The 20,887-nt window shown below is 47.2% G+C and overlaps 1 protein-coding gene across 3 annotated transcripts in view; it reads right to left on the reverse strand.

The window, feature by feature from the left end:
* Positions 1-1,574: 1,574 nt before the first annotated feature.
* Nf2 (NF2, moesin-ezrin-radixin like (MERLIN) tumor suppressor) overlaps positions 1,575-20,887 on the reverse strand; it is a 95,563-nt gene continuing 76,250 nt past the window's right edge. The window contains exons 15-17 of one of the 3 annotated variants that reach the window (XM_050141003.1): positions 18,523-18,688; positions 16,628-16,672; positions 1,575-3,833 (exon numbers count right to left, since the gene is read on the reverse strand). In XM_050141003.1, the coding sequence (XP_049996960.1) occupies positions 16,637-16,672; positions 18,523-18,688 (202 nt within the window). In that variant the 3' untranslated portion in view covers positions 1,575-3,833; positions 16,628-16,636. The other 2 variants (XM_050141002.1, XM_050141004.1) reach the window with 2 other exon arrangements.

Genomic DNA, 20,887 nt, shown 5'->3' on the forward strand with positions numbered 1-20,887 from the left:
CAAGAAGCACAGGCAGAGGAGGAAGTGCTGGCTGGGAGACCGCAGTGACAGCAGTGGACACCACCCACAACGAAGGACCAAGGTCCAAGCTACCTAGAGTTGCCATCATAGGCCAGGACAACTGAAAACACTAGAACTTGGGCAATCTGTTCCACACCGCGATGCCAGGCAGAGCCTGTCATTCCATACCAGATGAACACCTGTCATTTCAGCACTAGAGTGAGCAAGGCAGGACTGGGAGATGGGGACAGTCTGGACTACATAATGTTTCAAAATAATGGAACTATCAGCCAATACTGTCAGTTCCAGCTCTGCTTGATGGAGACGCTAGGCTGACAGTGTGAGCACTTTGGACTACTGGGGTCTTTAAAAAGTCAGGTAAACATACTGCTTAACATGACCAGTATATAGAGAGCAGTTTCTCTGCTTTGACTGTGAGGAATTCAGGCCCCTCCAGTTATTAGGACTAATAATCTATATGCAGGAAACTTGTATTTAAATTGATCCAATACAAAATAGCACGCCTGAAGCCCCGAGTAGGACCCCCAGCACCACATAAATTAAGAGTGGTGTGGCTGACTGTAGTCTCAGTACTAGGGGTGGGGGTGGGGAGACAAGAGGAACTGGAGTTCAAGGTCATCTTCAGCTCTGCAGTGAGACTAAGGGTAGCTTGGGATATAGGAGACAGATCTCAAAAAAAAAAATGTTTTGCCAGGTGCAGTGGCGTATACCTTTAATCCCAGCATTCAGGAAGCAGAGGCAGGTGGATCTCTGTGAGTTTGAGGACAGTCAGGGTTACATGCGAGATCCTGTCTCAAAAACAGTGTGGCCTAAGCTGGGCACAGTGGTGCACACCTTTAATCCCTGCTCTCAGGAGGCTGAGGCAGAGGCGGGCTGATCTCTTGAGTTCAAGGTCAGCCTGGTCTACAGACTGAGTTCTTGGATAGTCAGGCCAGAAGCTCTGTCTTGAAAAGCCAAACAAACAAAACAAAACCAACACCACCACAAAATACTCCCTCAAAAAAGTGTGGTTTAATCAGTTATGCTACCATTGCCAAAACTTTTATAATTCTGTTATAACTTCATTCCAAAATAGTGTTTAACTCAGACCCTGGGAAATGTGCATCCAGGCACGCATCGCCCAGTGATTTCGGAAATGCAGCGTTGGGGTCTCACTGTCTCGTGATGGCACAGCACACTCGCACAGAGCGCCAGTCATCAGGCTACATAGCATAATGACTTAGTTTATTTTGGGGACAGGCTAGCCTCAAACTTGTAATCCTCCTGCCTCAGCCTCCTGAGAACTATACAGGTGTATGCCATAGAGTATTTGTGTCTGAGTGTCCTGCCTGCAAGCATGTGGCTCAGATTGAGAGCACTTGCTGCTCCAGGACACCCAGGTTAGTTCCCAGCAACCACATGGTAACATACAACCATCCGCAATTTCAGTGCTGGGGGTCCGATGTCTTCAGACCTCTGTGGGCAACAGACATACATGTGGTGCACATATATACATTCAGATACAATATACAGAAAACAAAAAGCTAAAAAAAGTTAGGACACTAATGACAGACTCTAGCAGCTTAGAATTTTTATTAAAACAATCACTTAAATTACAATCACCCCACCCCAAATAGAAAACAGCTTCATGGTCTGGGCCCACAGGAGTGACAACAGGCCTCACAGGAAGAGCTGTTTAATAAGAGAACAGAGGAATGGTAGCCCGCGGGCGCTGGCTTAGCCTCAAGGCACCTGGGAGAGGCTGCACACCCCAGCCCCACATCGTGAAGGCGCTTGCCCCAGGGGCTTTGAGGCTCTGGCCCTGCTGGCAAGGATAGTTAGTCACTGCTGTTGGCTGGCAGCCTCTGAACTTTTTTGAAATCTGTCTACAAGATGATAAAACAGTAAATCAAGTAGTGCTATGTACATCCACGGGTGTGGTTTAGCAAGGCCTGGCAAGTACACAAGAACTCAGCAGTGACCCTGGGTCAGAGTGCTGCTGTGGCTGAGGTATGGCCTCAGTGTCCTGCACTGAGCAGTGACTGTTTCGGCATCACGGTACCTCTGCACGAGCCACTGAAGCTAGAAATGAAACAGCCAAAGTTGGCCACTTCCCTTGGACTTCAGAGATGTCCTTCCTTGACTGTAAAACTGCCTGCCACGAATAACTCAGCCACAGGCTCAAAATGGGTACTGTTTTCAGTCCTCCTCTACTGGGGCTGGTGGTGCTTTGGGGACCCCAGCCTCTCTCTCCAGCGACGCTCAGGTACTCATGAGTTTCGGGCCCCATCCACCAGGCAATGGTTACACCTGCCACTGCTCAAATACCAGGGCTCCCACGTGGTTATGTAGCTTGGCATTCCCCAAATTTGAGATACAAACAGTAAACTAAAAACAAGGCCTGACATAGTTTTTATAAACCAGCATCATGGTCCTGTGCCCCACAGCCATTGTCAAAGATTAAATTCACAGAGAGGAAGAAAGTCAGTCCTGGAGGAAATTCAGGCATGGGCTTCAGGTCCAAAAGACAGCTCAACATCAGAGCCATTGCAAACTTGACAAATGTCAGTATGTCAAGTCTGGAGGACTTTCCCTCAGCTTTAGTCCTAGTCCCAAGGAGGCTAGGGTGACACTCAGGGGTGCCTAACTATGGCAAAGTGGCCAGATGGGTGGCCAGCCAGTGGGAACAGAGTAGAGTGCCTCAGTTTCTCAAAACCAAATTGTACTGTGGAGCATACCTTTGCTCCCAGTCCCTCGACTCAGCTGCCTTCAGTGAACAGACATCTTTTCATGGACTGAGGCATATCACCTGCTCTCTGAGGACCTAAGGGTCCCAACTGGCCACAGGAGTGACACCCATTCCAAGAAGGCAGACCTAACCATGGAGTGTACGAGCCACATGGTGTGCACCTGCTGCCCAGCAGGGAGCAACCCATAGGGTTAACACGTGAGACCGCTGACTGTGAGTGGACACCTCTGTCAGGCTCAGGGAAGACAAGGGCGACAGGGCCTAGGTATCAGAGAGCTGGGCAGAGTATGATGGGACGGGCAGCAGAACTCTGGAGGTCCACGTACTGAATGGGGTAATGGAGGCCGTGGTCACTGATGGGAAAGTGACCAGGAAACCCCTAGCATAGCACAGGCAAGTGTCCGAGCCTGAAGCCAGTCATGATCCCCGCATGGGCTCCTTCAGCTAGCCAGCAGCCTTTCACCACAGCTCCAATCGTAAGCCTGCCTCCTGCCATCAAGACAGCTACAACACGGTCTCAGGGGAGCCTGGCTAACGAACCCTCTTTGCTGGCTCTAAGCTCAGTCTGTCCATGCTCCTGCACTGTGTCAGGTCCTCACTGTGGAGGGGGGCACATCTTAGAACCAGTGGGGCAGTGGGTAGTACCAGTATGGTAGATTTTAGGCAGCCTCCACACTGGAATCCTAAAGTCACTTCCCAAACCAGGTTCTGGAGTCAGCAGCAGACACTGGACAGTCACACCACAGTGCCTAGAATGTGGGAAGGATGGCACCCATGTACAACAACAATTACTTCTAAAAAAAAGAGAGAAAAGAAAAAAACAAAGAAAAGAAGATGCAGACCAGGAGAACTAAAACACCTTGAGAGATCTCTACAGGGCCAAAGTTCAAAACCAACTGCACACGAAGAGGACTGCGTCCTCTACTCAGAGAGTTCCCAAACAAGCCAGGCCCCTATTGATGGTTCCCATGGGGTCAGGCCCATCCTGTGGCTGTCAGCAGAAGTGGCAGTTCCTGAGGTGGCTGGGTCACTGCTAAAGTTCTTCAAAGAAGGCCACTCGGGATTTGGCGCTCTGCAGAGTGAGCTGTAAGAAAGAAGAGAGAAGCTGAGAGGGGCTCTGGGATTCACAGCCTAGCCCATCTTGCTGCAGGGCAACAGAGAAGCATGTCCAAATAGATGTTCAAGATACTGGTGGTCAAGCCCGGATAAGGGTCCAGATTGACCCCAGGATTCAAATGTAAATGACACGCCAGAAAGGATGGCTGGTGGGCAGACACACCGCACCGCACCGCAGCAGGTACGTCTGTCACACAACCTCCTCCCAGAGGAGGGAGTCCATTTGTGATTCTCATGTTTCTTCTGGCTCCGAAACACCGACTCTCGTCCTGCGCTATCTGGAGTGCACCAGCTTCTCTGGGCTGAGGCCCAGGCTGGCACTACAAGTCTTACACCTAGGCAAGGCGCATGGCGTCAGGCAAGGAAGGCCTGTGTCAGATGGAGAGTGTTCTCTCTGCTCTAGATCAGGGCAACTTCAAAGCAGGCCTGCCCATGGCCTGGAAGCCAAGAGGCAACAGATCATCGTTCTCCACAAGACCGGTTACCCCAGTGTCTCCCAGGAGGATACCACCCAAGAAAATGGAGAAGGGGAGCAGAGACAGATACACCTCCCTCTCCCTCCCTGACTCTGAGGCTGCCTCCCAGCCTCTCTGACAGACGCATGTGGCATAGGCAGCTATTTCAAACTATTTCTGAAATAGAGCCCTGGGGGCAAGATTATATGTTCCTGATGCAGCCCAGGGCTTCCCAGAAAGGAATGTGGCAGTAACTGTGTACTGTCCACCTTCACCCCCAAAACATTTACCTTAGAGCTCGGCTCTGAACGAGAGAATAGACTAGTTATTGAGCGGATGGAATGGGATATGGGCCACAATTGTAACTAAATGGGAGACACGAGGTTGTTTCCATTCCAGCTCACTGTGTGGCCTCAGTAAACACCCCTGACATCTCTGAACCTCACTCCTCTGGAGGTAAGCCACGGGCAGGCTACCTGGTCTGGTCCTTCCCTGGGCCTTGGGTAGTCTCTGAGTCTGAAGAATCTGCAGTACTCACCAAAGCTCTACAAAGGGCAGGAGAGGGAGACTGAGCCCACCTCAGCATCAAAAGACAGGCAGCATCAGTGTGCTCAGAATGAGCCAGCTTGAGAGCCGACTCTCTAAATCCTGCCAAATCTTTTGGCCTTGAAGTTCCCGACTAACAAGCTGAATGCAAGGAGGCATCTGAGCTGTTTTCTTCAGCGGAACCAATTCCAGAAGCTCTATAGAAGCCCAGTTCTGCCAGGAATGGAGAGGGCTTTTCTTTGCTGAGGCAGAACACCCTCCAGACGGGAACTGCATTTGGCTTGGTTTCTCCACAGTGCCAGAAGAGAGGGGACAGTGCGTGTGCCCTGTGATGATGGGGACCAGTAAAGGAGAGGAAGATGCCAGAGATACAGGACAAAAATCTCCCCTGGGGAAGCCTTAAATCAAAAGGTGTCCCCACACTTCTAGGACAACCTTAGGAGGTTTCTTAGGATAAGGAGCCCGCAGGCAGGGACAAGACATACCCACAACTACTTCCAGTGAAATCTAAGTACAGTGAGACTTAAGGATCTGTCTGTGCAGTGACCAGGTCACAAACCTGCTGGCCTAAGTACCCAATGGTGACACAGGGCAATGCAGCCCCTTCTCAAGGTGGCAGAGAAAATACCCAGCACCGACCTGGTTCATACTGAGAGCTCTTCAGTATGACACCTAACTGTGGTGTCAAAGCCCTTCTAGGGGAAGCAAATCAGAGCAAAACCCTGGTTAGATAAGATGCATTCAGAAGAAGGACCACGAACTAACTGTGCCAGCCTCTGAGCCAGGACAGACATTGCCCTGAGAGGCCTGGCTACTTCCCCAGGCAGGACGCCCAGGCTGTGGGGGCCTCTGAAAGTCTCTTGCCTGTTTCCACAATGTTGGCTCCAAGAATTCCTGGATCCACTATCCAAGCATGTTGGCTGTCCCCTCAAGGTGCTTGGGGAGTGTTTTGGCAGCATCCGATTTTAGGTACTCAAGCATGTACTTGTTAGGATGCAAAGCTCTCTTTTTGGGAAGCTGCTTCTACCAGAGCCCCACCAGTGCTGCACTGCAGGGTAAAACGATCTATTCTGTTACCAGAATGGGTCTGTCCTTAGGACGGAGGAAAGCACAGGCTGAGAGCAGCCAATACTGCAATAGCATGCGGACGAGCTGCCTTTCAGGAGCCCCAGTGAGACGTTCACGGTGCAGGGTAGCTGAGAGCGTCCTGTGGTCATCGCCCATTTCGAAGGGAGGCCTGACTGCCATTACCTCACATTCTACCCTTACCATACAGTTCCTGGCACTTCTAACTCCATCAGGAAACCCAAAGTCTGACGAACTTATAGCATGTGCTCACTTCCCACTGCGGGAATGCTTCCAGCAGCCACCCTTGACAGCTTGTCCCTTAGCAGCACCCTCTATCTTAGGACATCAAATGCCCTCCTTCCGGCAGGACCGGAGGGCAGAGCTCATGGCGGAGGCAGGCAGTAGTTCAAGGGTATTCGGGGGGAAGTCTTGAGCTTCTTCTTTAATATATGTTCAAGGAACCCATGAAGGAGGCATTCCAGAGCCCAAAAAGCCCTTGTTTTGGAGCACTGCTACCTGTTTCTGTCGACTGCGCTCCTGGTTAGGCACTCTGTGGGCAAGCTACCCCCATGGGGTCTATTGTTACCTGCTCTCTCTGACATACGTAGGACTCATCCTAGAAAGTTGGTTACCACACTACAAGTAGGAGATGCTCATGAAAGAAAAAATGCAGGTTCAGAGGAAGTGGAACATTGCTTTAAGCCCTCCTTCATAATACCAGTCAAAAAATTTCCTGGTAGCCGGGTGGTGGCGGTGGCGCACACCTTTAATCCCAGCACTCGGGAGGCAGAGGCAGGCGGATCTCTGTGAGTTCGAGGCCAGCCTGGTCTACAAGAGCGAGTTCCAGGACAGGCTCCAAAGCAACAGAGAAACCCTGTCTCGAAAAACTAAAAAAAAAAAAAAATTTCCTGGGTTTCTTGTGAAACTCTCACATCCAAAAGTCCATGAGCCCACAGCAACACTCGGGCTGTCTTGTTGATCAGTGATAGGGTTGGATCTATCACAGCACAGCAACATCTCTGCTTGTAAGATCCAAAGAGTGCCATGGAGACAACTCCACTAAGGTTCCAGCCTCAGCAGGACATGGTGGCACAGAGGCAGGAGGATCTCTGAGTTCAAGACCAGCTTGGTTCACAGAGATAGATCCAGAACAGCCAGGGCTACACAGAGAAACCCTAACTTAAAAAAACAAACAAACAAAAAACCAAAACAAAAGATTCCAGCCTCATTTCCTTTCACAGGAGCCTTATACCAAGTCACACCGAGTGGAGATTTGAACCCACCCAAGTCCCAGCCACCAGCAGAATCCCAGCCATAACGTTCATTCGCAGTCTTAGGCTGTGGAGGTGGGGTGCATAATCCCAGCTCCAGAGTTCAATACATACCCTTTGGCTGTGGAGACAGACATCTTAAGTGTGGAGTACAGTTTCTGCTCATACCACTAAGATACCTGGGAGACTGTCTGGGCAACAAGGGTTCTCTATTTCATCAGGTAGTAACGCTGAGATGCTCAGGACATGGATATGCCCAGGTCCAGTATTCCATGCTGGGACCTGCCTTCTATGAACAAGCTAGCTGAGCACGTGCTAACCAGTGACCATTCTGCTATGCAAAGTCCTTCAAAACTCACAGCAGATCCAGACAAGGTCAACCACAGAATCTGGACAGTCAGACCTGGCTGTCTGGGAAGGCTGGAAACCATAAGGAATCAGCTCCTTGAAGTTGACTAAAGAACACGTGGCCTCCTCACCAGGCCCTAGGCTGACTGCTGCTTTCTTTAGCTGTCTTCACATCTGATTGGCATCAGCCCTGTGGATAACACAGGAGGAATTAAGTTCTCTTCTGTTGGAACTGGCCGTTAGTCTGTCACTAATCCAATTCCAATCTGAAAAGACCAATGTCCTTTTCTTTCTCTGCAGCAGGTCTTCATGGCTTGGTTTTTATCCTATGGGTCCCTGGTCTTCCTTTCCACCTCGACACACACACACAGGCCCTAGAAGAAGCACCTACCCACCAATGACCAGGCTATGGAAGGCCCCTTTGTGTTATGTGACAAAAATGGACAAACCATCAACTTTAAACAATCTGGATTTGGAAGATATATCTGTCTTCTTAAAAAGACAGGAGTGCCGGGGCTAGAGAGATGGCTCAGAAGTTAAGAGCATTGACTGCTTCTTCCAGAAGTCCTGAGATCCATTTCCAGCAACCACACGGTGGCTCAAAACCACCTGGATTGAGATCTGGTGTCATCTTCAGGCCTGCGGGGACACATGCAGGCAGAACACTGTGCACACACTAAATAAATTAAATCTTTTTTTTTTTTTTTTAAAAAAGGCAGCTGGGTGGTGGTGGCTCACGCCTTTAATCCCAGCACTTGGGCGGCAGAAGCAGGCGTCTCTCTGTGAGTTCAAGGCCAGCCTGGTCTACAAAGCGAGTTCTGGAACAACCTGAACTGTTACACTGAGAAACCCTATCTCAGGGGTTAAAAGAAAAAAAGACAGGCGTGCCAAGCATGGTGGACACACCTGTGATCCCAGCACTTATGGGTAGAGGCAGGAGCTTGAAGCCAGGCCAGGTAGAACTACACAGCAAGACCCTATTTCACCAAACCAAACCCAAACAAATAAACAAAAGACAACAGGCACACTGGCACATTCCTGTACTCCCAGGATTCAGGAGGCTAAGACAAGAGCATCCTAAATAGTAAGGTCAAGGCTAGCCTGGACAACATAGACCCTGTCCTAGAAAAAAAAAGGAAAAAAAAAAACTGGCTGGACATGCTCGTGTTAACCTTTAAATACCAGCACTAGAGAGGCAGCAGGAGAACCTCTGAGTTTGAGGCCACCCTGGATTACATAGTGAGTCCCAGACCAGCTATGGCTACATAGAGAGACCCTGTTTCAAATGAAACAAAACCAACAACAAAAGCAACAAAAGCCTGGTTTTTCCTACCTTCAAAAAGGACCTGCTACCCAGCTGGTTTCCTCTAACCTATGCAAGGATCTGCAGACATAGCTGTCTCCTGCTCACTGTATGATACGGATTCCATCAAGATGCTCCTGAGAGGGCTGGAGAGATGGCTCAGAGGTTAAGAGTGCTGACTGCTCTTTCAGAAGTTCTGAGTTCAATTCCCAGCCCTCTTCTGGCCTGCAGACATATATAGGGGCAGAATGTTGTATACATAATAAATAAATCTTAAAAAAAAAAGATGCTCCTGAGAAACACCTGTTGATGGCCTAGGAGGGAGGAGTCTAACTACCAAGGTTCTAACATTGACCCCCCAAGGATGCCCCCTGCTGGAAACCCACTGTGAGAAGGCAAACTGCCAGCTCTACTCTGCCCATCTCTCCTCTAAAAGTCCCAGAGTGACAGGAGGGTAACTAAATGTATTCCAGCATAAAGCCCGCAGCAGCAAGGCTGCTTGATTAAGAATGAATTACACTTTCATCAGAACAGAAAGAAAATTGATTCACAAGGCTGCATTGTAACAATCTTGTCCTAATGCTAAAGGGAGTACAGAGGCAGACAGGACAGAGGCACTCTGGTTATCAGTGGGGAGAAAGGAAGCTCTACAATTAAGCGGAAAGAACAAAACTAATCAGGGCACCAGGATTCCTTAAACTAGTCTCTGGGGGCCTCGCCTCAATCCACTTACCCCCAGGGAGAAGAGGAAGATGGGAGGGGGCTGTCTAATTCATTTTAAATAATAAGACCCACAGTGCCAAACCCATTTTAGATACTAACCTAATAACTCCCAGTGCTGAGACTCAGCTCGTCCCATAAAAATGCAGCGGAATTGAAATGCAAGCCCTAAAATCATGCTACACTTCCTCTCCACCACTACATACTGAAAATGAAGGAGCGGGGGAGGGTGGAGAGAGAAAAGGACATGCAGATTCTCTGGCATGAGGATGCACAGGGAACAAGCAGACTCGAGCAGAAAGGTGACAGCCACAGCCAGCACCAGCAGATCCAACATGATCTTCGTTTGGGTAAGATAAACATTCCCCTTTCTAAACTGGAGTCAAGATGGGGAGTACTAACACAGTGGGAGGGGCACTGCTATAAGCCAGGTACACTAAATTCTTCTGCAGTCTTGATGTGACAGCGTGCACACAAATGCCTTCTTCATGATGTGCGCACGGAGAGAGCTGTCCACGTGCTCATCCCTAAACAGAGGTAGAACGAGAGGCCACATCCATCCCAATAAACAAATCCAATTCCTTTACAGAGAAATCTGTCCAGGAAATCCCTGGGGAATCCGCTCTATTCTAATCCCTAGGGACATAAAGCAGCAGCAACGTGCCTGGAAATGTCTGCCTGTGTCTCTTCTGTCCTGTGATGCTAGAAGGGCCTTTTGTTCTTCCACCTAACAAATGAACTCATTGGCCTGATTCACCTCACTGGGCAGGTGGAGGCTAAATGCGCTCTACCAAGCACTCTGGGCAAAAGCCTTAGGAAAGAGGTCCAGATATACTGATATCACTTTTAAATTGCCAATCTCCAAAGAGAAATCATGGCAAAGCTCATAAGAACAGAACCCCGAGCCTGCAGAATGAGTTTGCATCCCAGCTTTTCCCTCCCACTGTTGCAGCAACAAATCAGGTGCCCTGGGAGCGCTGTGCTGAAAGGAAACTATCTTAGAGCCAAGGGGCCAAATGGAATGTTTTACTGCATCAAATAAGGCCCAATAATGGTCACAGGCACTTTCAAATAGTCATAAAACATTCTAGGCCACAAGGCAGGGTTTGTAGGCTCAACACTTCCCAAAGCAAACTCCTTTACAGGGTAAAGCTTCCCAATCAAAACCAGGATCAGGCTGTAGCCTCAGAGAGAGGCTGGTAGACTCTTCTATCTGGACCTACCAGAAGCAGGCAAGAAATCAACACCCCTCAGCAGCCACAGGACTCTCCGCAACTGTGTTAGAAATGGCTTTCAGGAGTGAACCCACAGGGTGACAACCAAGAAGAGCACTCTTTTAAAATCTTATTTTATGAGTGTTTAGTCTGTATGTATGCCTGTGTCTAGTACTCAAGGGGGTTAGAAGAGTATGTCAGATCCTCAAGCTGGAGCTACAGATAGGTTGTGAACCTGAGGTGCTGGGAACCAAATCTGGGTCCTCTGTAACAGCAGTTAGAGCTCCTAAATGCTGAGCCATCACTTCAGCCCCAGGAAGAGCTCTTTTGAAACCAGCCTTCAAACTGGGATTGGTGATGTACACATTTAATCCCTGCACTCAGGAGGTAGAGGCAGGCAGATCTCTTTGAGTTTGAAGCCAGCCTGGTCTACATAGTGAGTTCCAGGACAGCCAGGTTATGTAAAGAGATCCTGTCTCAAAAAATAAAAACAAAACAAAACAAAACAAGACCAGCTCTTAAGGTCTTCTGTATGCTTCCACAGAGCCTGGGCGCTGAGGAAGAATCCTGAGGCAATGCAGTTTCTCCTGGGTCTCCTGTGCTCATATCTAGCCTCACTGCTGCCGCCACCCCACTTCTCCCTCCCTTCTTCCCTGAATGTAAAATAAAGGGAAGATTCTGGAGCCTGAGAATGCTGGTTTTTGTCAGGACTGAGGATGTTCTACCAGACAATCCCCATTTCTGAAGCAATCAGGGTCACTCAGTCCACAGGCTTACAGTGAAGGCTAGACACATGAACTGTACATTAAACTTCTTAGCAGCAATCTTTGAGGCTATCCATGTATACTAGAGGGAACCAGAGAGGCCCTGGTTGCTTGTTTTAATTGTGGGAGATGCCTTTCACGCATATTCAATTTCTCCCTGTGATTTATCACTTCTCCAGGTGCCTGAAGTGTTCTACTTCATTTCGCAAGCCCTGCATCTCCAAGGAGACTCTGCAGAGATTGAAGATGACATTGGACTTTTCTGTCTTCCTGATCCAGGAGAGGCAGCTGGGCTTCCGATAAACGTCAAAGCTCTGCTCTTCCTGCTCTTCCACAGTGGGAAATGTGGTTCGACACTGACAATCTAAACCATCTACAAATGAAGTAAGCTTTTTCAGCTCCACAACCCCCATAATTCCTCATCTGTCAACTTCCTTTGAAACCCTCTGCTCTGCTGGAGGCTATGGGCATGACGATTTGTTTGCTGGCTCTTGGCCCAATTTCAGATCAGAAGACTGACGTAGGAATCTTGAGAGAACGACGGGATGGCCCCAAAGGATACCTGCTCCAAGATGTTTTTACCTCCAGAGGGCGGTGGCTAAGCTAACCCATACCTGGTTACCACTGTTATCAGCACTGTGGCTCTGAAGCCCAAACACTCAGGTCAAAGGTGGTCTGTGTGCCCATGCAGCTGGATTGCTGGGTTCCCTCTGTAACTCGGGGCTCAGATGCCAGGAACATGTGTCTCTGCCTCTCTGAGAGTGAAATAAATCCTGGTTCCCCAGGGCAGCTTGCTGACTCAGACGCAAATGCCACACCAGTTGCTTTAATCATCAGTTGAAAAAGGTGGAAGATGTAGGGACATAAGATTAAAAGGAGAAAAAAAACTGTAACCTTGTAGTCCCAAAGCTACAACTGGAAAAGGAGCCAGAAAAACCAATTTTGGCTCTAGAAGTTTTTTTTTTTTTTTTTTTGTTTGTTTGTTTGTTTGTTTGTTTGTTTTTGTTTTCGAGACAGGGTTTATCTGTAGCTTTGGAGCCTGTCCTGGAACTAGCTCTTGTAAACCAGGCTGGCCTCGAACTCACAGAGAACGCCGCCTCTGCCTCCCAAGTGCTGGGATTAAAGGCGTGCACCACCACCACCCAGCTGCTTTAGAAGTTTTTCACCTCTATCATATGTCAGTTAACACACCTACTGCTCACCACCAGTGTAGACTTAAATGTGGTGGCACAACCCAAGATTGCTCCTTCTTCCATCATCGCTAGTCCGCAAGCAGATGTTCCTTTTCATGCTTTAAACCCTCACCGTGCAGGAAGTGCTTCATGTGACTTTTCTCGTTTGACCTCAGAACAACCCTGGGGATGGGGGAAGGCGAGGACGATGATGACGATGGTGATGATCTGAGGCAGGGTCTCACTGTGTGGTTCTGCTTGGCCTGGGACGAAATACCTGGTGGATTATTTTTATGATCTCTGTGCTACTGGGATCTAACACAGGGCTTCATACATGTTAGCAAGTGTTCTTCCACTGTCCTTTTTCTTTGAGACAATATTTTGCTTCATTATTGAACTGTCCTTGAGCTTCTGATTCTCCTGCCTCAGTCTTTTAAGAAGTTGGTTTATGAGTATGAACTGGGCTTCATTTATCTTTCACAGATAAGAATTCTATCTTTTAAAAAAGCAAAAACTTTTTTTTTTTTGAGTGATGGCTCAGTAGTTAAGAGTACTGGCTGCTCATCCAGAATTCAATTCCCAGCACTCACATGGTAGCTCCCAACCATCTGTAACTCCAGTTCCAAAGGATCTGATGCCATCTTCTGGCCTCTGTGGACATCACAGGCACGCACATATTATACAGACATACATGCAGGCAAAATATTTATACACATACAAAATTTTAAAAAGAATGTAAAAGCTACTGAGAAAGGATGAGAGCCCCACTACTTGACATTCTGAGTGTCAGGTCCAGAAGAAACTTAGAACAAATGGCTAGCTGTGGCGTCTATTAGCATACAAAAGACGAGATGGCCTACAAGAACACTCAGTACCTGTGGCCCTTTTCAGCTTTTCTCACCCCACCTCCCTATCCTAAACTTCTCCAGCTCATAGGCTTCTCTTTCCCCTGCTCCTGCTTCCTATATAACCCTGACATTTCAGCCATGTGCTCTCTCAGCCCCTCCCTCTCTCATGGTCTCTTCCTTCCCTTCTCGCTTTCCCCCACCTCCTCTCATGGCCATGGTCAGTCCTTCTCTCCCTGCTCTGGACTCTTCCAGATGCCCTGGCTCCACACTTTCTCATATCTACAATAAAAACCTCCTCAACCATACCTTGGAGTGGTCATGTCCTCACTTTATACACTGAGAAACCCAGCCTCTGAGTTAGCTTTGGCCTTTCACAGCCTCCACGGAACCTCCATGGACCATGTCCAAAACAGCTCCTTGGTGAAGCAGAATAGTGAAAGAACCACCTGGATTACAGTGAGAGACCTACTCCTTGAAGAAACCTATGATCAAAACTCATGAAAACAGAACAAAAGTCACTGCTGGCTATTTTGGACACAGGATAACAGGCTCTCAGGAGACCATCAGCCTTTATAGCTCTATGGTGGTTTGAATAGGAATGCCCCCCATAGGCTCATATATTTGGATGCCTGGTCATTAGGGAGTGGCACTGCTTGACAGGGATCAGCAGGTATGGCCTTGTTAAAGGAAGCATGTCACTGAGGTTTTGGGGTTTCAAATGCTCAAGTCAGGCCAGTGTCTCTCTCTTTCTATTGTTGCTGAGATGCAGAACTCTCATCTACCTCTCCAGCACCATGTCTGCCTGTATGCTATTATGCTTCTGAAGTAAAAGCAAGCTTCAATTAAATGCTTCCTAAGAGCTACCATAGTCATGGTGTCTCTTCACAGCAAAAGAAACCCCGACTAAGACAATCTCTCATCCCCAGAGCTCTTCCCTTGACATGTAGGAACTCACAGTACCAAAGTCAGAAGGCTCACTTTTCTGCTAGTCTAGCATTGGTTCAGACAGTAGTGGGAATGACTTGTGAGCCACCTCTACACAGGCAGGTGCCAATCAATCATGAGCCTTTGCTAATACCTATGAAACATTCTTCAGACTTCCTGTACAGCAAAACCTACCAGCATTTAGTTTAGAATTGCTGAAAGAACTTACATCATATTGAAAGCCAAGTTCTTGCTTTTAGTAGTCCCTGGTTAATCAGAATTCTTAATTAAATAGAGCCTAGCAACCTGTTTTGAAAACAACTTCACATTAAGACATTCATGTGAATGAATGAACAAACGTTTCCATATACAGCCACTTGCTGCGTGATGATTGGCCATGCTTGAGAAATGTGCCATTAGATGATCTCATCACTAAGGGAAATCATAGAATATGTTCTGAGAATTCCTGGAGGCAGGAACGCCATTTCAGACTGAGGTAGAGGTCAGAGCCAGTGGCTGGCTGTTTAGCTTTTCTGGTCCTCAGGTTGAACTCTAATATCTGTCTCTGGGTTTTTATTAATCATGCTACAGACTAAAATGGCTGCAATGCAGTCAAATTCAAACTTATACAACCACCACTATGTACTTGGTCTGTCATTAGCCAAATGTCACTATGGCTATATGTTTAAAAATAATACAAAGTTGACTAAAAAGGAAATTTCCTTTTCTATAACAACTCAGTGAGAACTGATGAGCAAAACTAAGACCCTGAAGAATGTAAATATGCTATATCACAAAAAAGATAAACCCACATTCACATGAAACTGGTTAATTATATGCAGGGAACATCTGATGCATTAGGTAAAAACAAATCAGGGTTTTCTGCTTGCCCTGTGTTAACCAGAGTTCGTGAACCACCACAGATCCACTTGTACCCTAGTGCCATGGGGTCAGCACTTAGGCAGAGTTAACCTGTCCGCCTGCTCTGATGGCCTGCTCAAAACACACACTGCATGGTGTCAGGTTAACAACACCAAAGTGGGCATATGAAGCTGAAAAAATAGGAATCTATTCACTGTCAGGCTCAAATGACACTCAAAATTGTGTTCAGGTCATGGGTTCTTGGGACTTTGTAAGCTCCTATTCACCTGATGAAAGATCTACCTGGAACTTCAATACCTCTTTTTCTGGGACAATGAGCAAATATGAATCTCCTGGGCACAAGGTTCAGAGTTTCTTCTACTTGACTACAGTGAGGCTGTTAAAGGAAAGAGCCTACACTCCTGTCAGAAAGTGTCAGAGGCACAGTGGTGAGGGTATGACTGGGGATTACGATAACAGAGGCAGTTTAACACTAGTCCTGTCCTAGGCAAAACAAATTCCTTCTACTGCCCAGGCATGTTGAAAGAACAATCTGCCATCTTTGATTAACTGACTCAACACAAATGTTGCTTGCTCATCTCCTGGGTATCTGCAATAGGACTGTCCATGTGCTGCTCCCTCCATGCTGCAGGTGGGGATGGAAACCAAAGTGACCGTAGAGTGGCCATGGGACAGCCAGCTCATGGCAACTGGCTCAAAGATGCACAGTGCTCTGGGTTTGCTGGAAGAAAAGGGGTGTGCAAAGAATGGGAAGCTTCAGAGAAAAATGAGAACAAGTGACCCACGCCCAGAAGCCACCAGCTGTGATAAGTCTGAAGAGTGCACCACCACAGGGTAGGAGTGATCTTGGACGAGAGACACCAGTCTTAAAAGCATCAGAATTGACCCCACTCCATGCTCGAGTTATCTATCAAAGGAATACACCACCAAGAAGACAAAGGACTTAGAGACAGATCTGATTGGACAGGAAGCCATGACCTTCCACAGCCCAACAGAGACACGAGATAGACAAAGCAACGGGTCCTGCAGCCCCGTGACATGCTCTTCAGAATGAGGCAGCCTTCTGGGCCCCTCAGGGTGGACACCTGCTCTCACCCTTAAAGCATGCTGTGGCCAGGCCCCAGGCTTCACCTGCCCTCAGGAGGGCTCCATGTGGCCCGAACACAGAGACAGGCAAGCTCATGCATGGGTTAGTATCACAGACGGCAGGACCATCACCACAGACAGAATACCTGGGAATAACCTACTTTGAGGACTCAAATGCAGATAGGTCTTCTGCCTTGGGCTTGAGGCTAAACCAGCAAAATAAAATGAAAAAAAAAAAAAAGATATACCCTGTGAAATCAAAATGCCACATGTGTCATTTGCAAAATGCTCAGAAATTGAGACAAGTGACTTCATGTACTTTCATGGTTTGAACACTGGCCTCTCTGGTTTTTAGTACTCCAGGCTCTTGTGGCTCAGAGGCCAGCTCACCACTGAACGGGAACACAGGTACCCAAAAGACAAGGAGGCACGATGAGGGTCTGAGGTTGCTCCCTCAGGGCTGTTTTGGCTTAAGGGTAGAGGCTTCCTTTTTACCTTTTTATCCCCCCCCCTTATAAGACAGGGTCTTATATAGCACAGGCTGGACATGAATTTCTTTCTTTCTTTCTCTATTTCTCTCTCTCTCTCTCTCTCTCTCTCTCTCTCTCTCTCTCTCTCTCTCTCTCTTTCTTTCTTTCCTATTTTTCCTTTTTTGGTTTTTTGAGACAGGGTTTCTCTGTGTAGCTTTGAAGCCTGTCCTGGAACTTGCTCTGTAGACCAGGTTGGCCTTGAACTCGCAGAGATCCACCTGTCTCTGCTAGGATTAAAGGAGTGCGCCACTACCACCTAGCACGGGACATGAATTTTCTACATAGCCAAAATGATCTTCAATTTTCCTGCCTCCTCCTCCTGAGTTCTGTGTGCCACCATGCCTGGTTTTAACTCCCCTTTGACTTTTAATAATTTTGTTTGAAAGGAGAAATCCAGAAAACAACAGGGGCTGTAGGAAAGAGGGTGTGGAGGATGCAATGCCTCCCTGGTAGGTCATGTGACTGCGGTGGTCATGTGACTTGGTGTCCACTGTAACACTGTCTATCTATCCAACTACCTACCTACATATATATCAGTGATGAGAGAGAGAGAGAGAGAGAGAGAGAGAGAGAGAGAGAGAGAGAGAGAGAGAGAGAGAGAGAGAGGATGTGATGGCAGGGAGACATAGGTTTCTCCAAATTTTCAGTAACAACTTAATCACTGAAAACAGAGACAGTCCTTAAGCTGGGGACTGCTTTACCAACTGAAATAAAGCGTGAAACTTAACCATATCAGTTTTCATCCAAACTCAAGGAAAAGGAGACAAGGTCTTATTCTGTAGACCAGGCTGGCCTTGAACTTGCAACTCCAGCCTCTCCCTCCTAAATGCCAGGGTTACAACTGTGTGTAGCCACAGCAATCACTTTCTAACGTCTGTCTTACAGGGGCAATCGGCTAAAAGCAGAGCATTAATTTGCCCAAATAAGAGGTATATACATTCTTGTGCTGATAAGGAGGACTGAGTAACTCCTAAATCCCTACAATGATGAACACTCTAAATATCAGGAGAGACAGGATGGGATTCTGTGAGCCTCAGAAATGAAGTCTCATCTTATTAAAAATTAAGGCTCTCCTATATACTTCCTTTTAAGTATGAAAAAGTTGGAGATTTAGAACATGGTCTTACACAAAGACTAGAGGGGACTCCATTCAACAGCCTTTAATTCATTGTGCTCTCTCATTAAGTAAGGCAGCTTCCTTGAGCGTAAGTCCCACTGGCTTTAAAGACAGAATCGCTTTAGTGCTCAGTGATAGATCAAAACCCATCCTCAAACAGGGACTCATCTCATCAGAGCTTTTAACACAAGCTCTACTTCCATCAAGCCAATGGGTTCATGGTCACTGGCAGCTTAAATTCTTTTTCTGTCAGGAGTTGAAAAACTCCCTCAACTAAGTACATGTTTTAAAAAGAAAGAAAGAAAGTAAAGAAAGAAGGCTAATGACTGGGCTCCTGAGGAGACTAGATGCCAACTTCACATTTCATTAATAAGCACCCTGTTCAGCAAAACCCAGAAGACTCGGGTACCTTTTTAATGGTATTGTGCTTGCTACTGGAGCCACCCCTGTCTGAGTTCTCGTTGTGCAGGATATCCAAGGCTGTCTCCCTCTCTTTGAGTTTCAAGGCCTCGATTTCCGTCTTGAGCTCATTGAGCTGCTCTTGCAGGTGCTTGCTCTTCTCCATGTACTCCACTCTGTCAAGACGAAACCGCGCACCATGCATCAGAACTGGGCAGACACTGAGATACAGAAGAGACTTGCCATGACCGCAAGTTTTCAGGAGCAGCCTGGGGTTCATACCTGAACCTGTCCACTCAGAAGTGAAAGAAGCTTGGGACCCTCTAAACTGCTATGAATCTCTTTCCACATCAGTGCAGTTGGGAAAATAATTATAGGACCTCCCAGCAGGAAGTAATAAAGTGTAGGAAGAAAGCTCCATATAAACTTTTGGAGTGCTCTCCAAATAACCCGTTTTCAGTTCTGTATGAAAAGTCATATCAGGGCTGGAGAGATGGCTCAGAGGTTAAGAGAACTGACTGCTGTTCCAGAGGTCCTGAGTTCAATTCCCAGCAACCACATGGTGACACACACCCGTCTATAATGAGATCTGGTGCCCAGAACACTATATACATAATAAATAAATTTAAAAAAAAGAAAAGTCACATCAAACAAGCCTCCTGAACCCCGCTCTTCTGCTTCCACCCTTCCTGAAGCAGTTAACCACATCTACTCTCCCACTTATCTCGAGACCTTTAGGAAAAGATGGCAGACATTCCACTTAGACAACACTGAGAAGAAATAGGTTGCCATTTTCACCTGGCGAGGTTAAAGTGTTTAACTATAAGTGTGAACAGAAAACAGAAGCAAACATTCTGAACAGATTTCTGTGGCCAGTCAATGGGCTCTGCAGCTTGTGTAGAAAATAAGTGCTGCGGGCTGAATGTAGTGCTGTCCCATTCGTATCCGCAGCCAACTGCCAATGTGTTAGGAGATGAGGGCCTGGGCAGTGATTAGTTCATCAGCCTCATGATGGATTTATGTCCTTAAAAAAGAGACCCTAAAGAGATCCTGATACACATGGGCACACAGCAAGGTACCATCTACGAACCAGGAAGAAAACTCATGAACATTGAGTTGGCAATGCCTTGATCTTGGATTTCTAAGCCTCCAGAACTATGAGAAGTAAATTTCTGTTGTTTATAAGCTTTCCAGCCTCTGGTATTTTGTTATAACAGCCAAACACACTAAGACAGTAAGAAAATACAAACTATAAAAAACCATGACACAGGACAGGATGTGGCCTTATGCTGATCACAACCACATAAACACGTCCATCTGGAAAATGAGAAAGGGACTCAGTCTGATGCTAGCAGCAGCAACTCTGGATCACAGGAGGATAGCCTGGTTCTTGACGGTTCATGCTGGACTGCAGAGCACTATTCTGAGTACCACAGTGAGTAAGGGTTTCAGTCCTTGACCTGCTCCCCATCAGCTATGTGATGCTGGGTGACTCATTAAACTAAATCTAGTCTATTTTATATGATTGGAACACTACAGCAGTTTTTTTGGAGATAGCGCCTCATGTAGCCCAGGCCAGACTTAAATTTGCTATGTAGCCAAAGATAATCTGGTCCTGCTATTCTACTTCCTGAGTACTAAGATTACTGATGTACCATGCCTGACCTAAGCTGTGCAGGAGACTGAACTCTGGGCTTTGCCTATGTTAGGCAAGCACTCTACCAACTAAGCCCCACCCCCAGTCCCTAAAACTCGCCTTTGACGCCAGTGGGATGTTTGTTAATTAGTATGAATTAAATGAGACAAAGACTCACAGGCGCTTAATCCATAGGGCCTCTGTGATTGTTCTCTGCCAGCTGTGGCTATTAACCAATTTACTTCTGGCTCAAGGAATGAGAGGGTCTTAGATTTCATCTACAGCTCCTCTCCGTCTCTGTTCCACTCTGACCACAAAGTGGAATGGAGGCACTCGACAGAAGTAGCTGTGGTCTGGCTAGTTGCCAGCATAGGGGAACTGGTTCCACCTGGACCCAGGCTTTGCTCAGCCTAGAAACCGTGTTTTTTTTTCCTTTTTCTTCACCTTTGTTCTAGACTTAGGAAGCACTGCTGAAGAACATGATCAGAAGAAAACTAGTTTAGTACTATGTGAACAACAGTCTGACTGAGGGGATAGGACCCAGTCCTATTCTTCAGTCAAGGTTTGACCCGCTATAAATTCCAGGCGACCAATCAAGTGTTATTTTTATCTTGGGACACTGACTGCTGTCTTGATCTGTTATCTTTAATTTCTAATTAGGAAATTTGTTCTCTAGTGGGTGACAACAGATCAAACTTTTGCAGGGGTAATATCTGGCTGCTGTGGTAATCTCTGTGTC

The sequence above is a fragment of the Alexandromys fortis genome, unplaced genomic scaffold (genome assembly GCF_014885135.2).
Source record: "Alexandromys fortis isolate MF-2015 unplaced genomic scaffold, M_Fortis_MF-2015_v1.1 scaffold_7, whole genome shotgun sequence".
In the NCBI taxonomy this organism is placed as follows: Eukaryota; Metazoa; Chordata; class Mammalia; order Rodentia; family Cricetidae; genus Alexandromys; species Alexandromys fortis.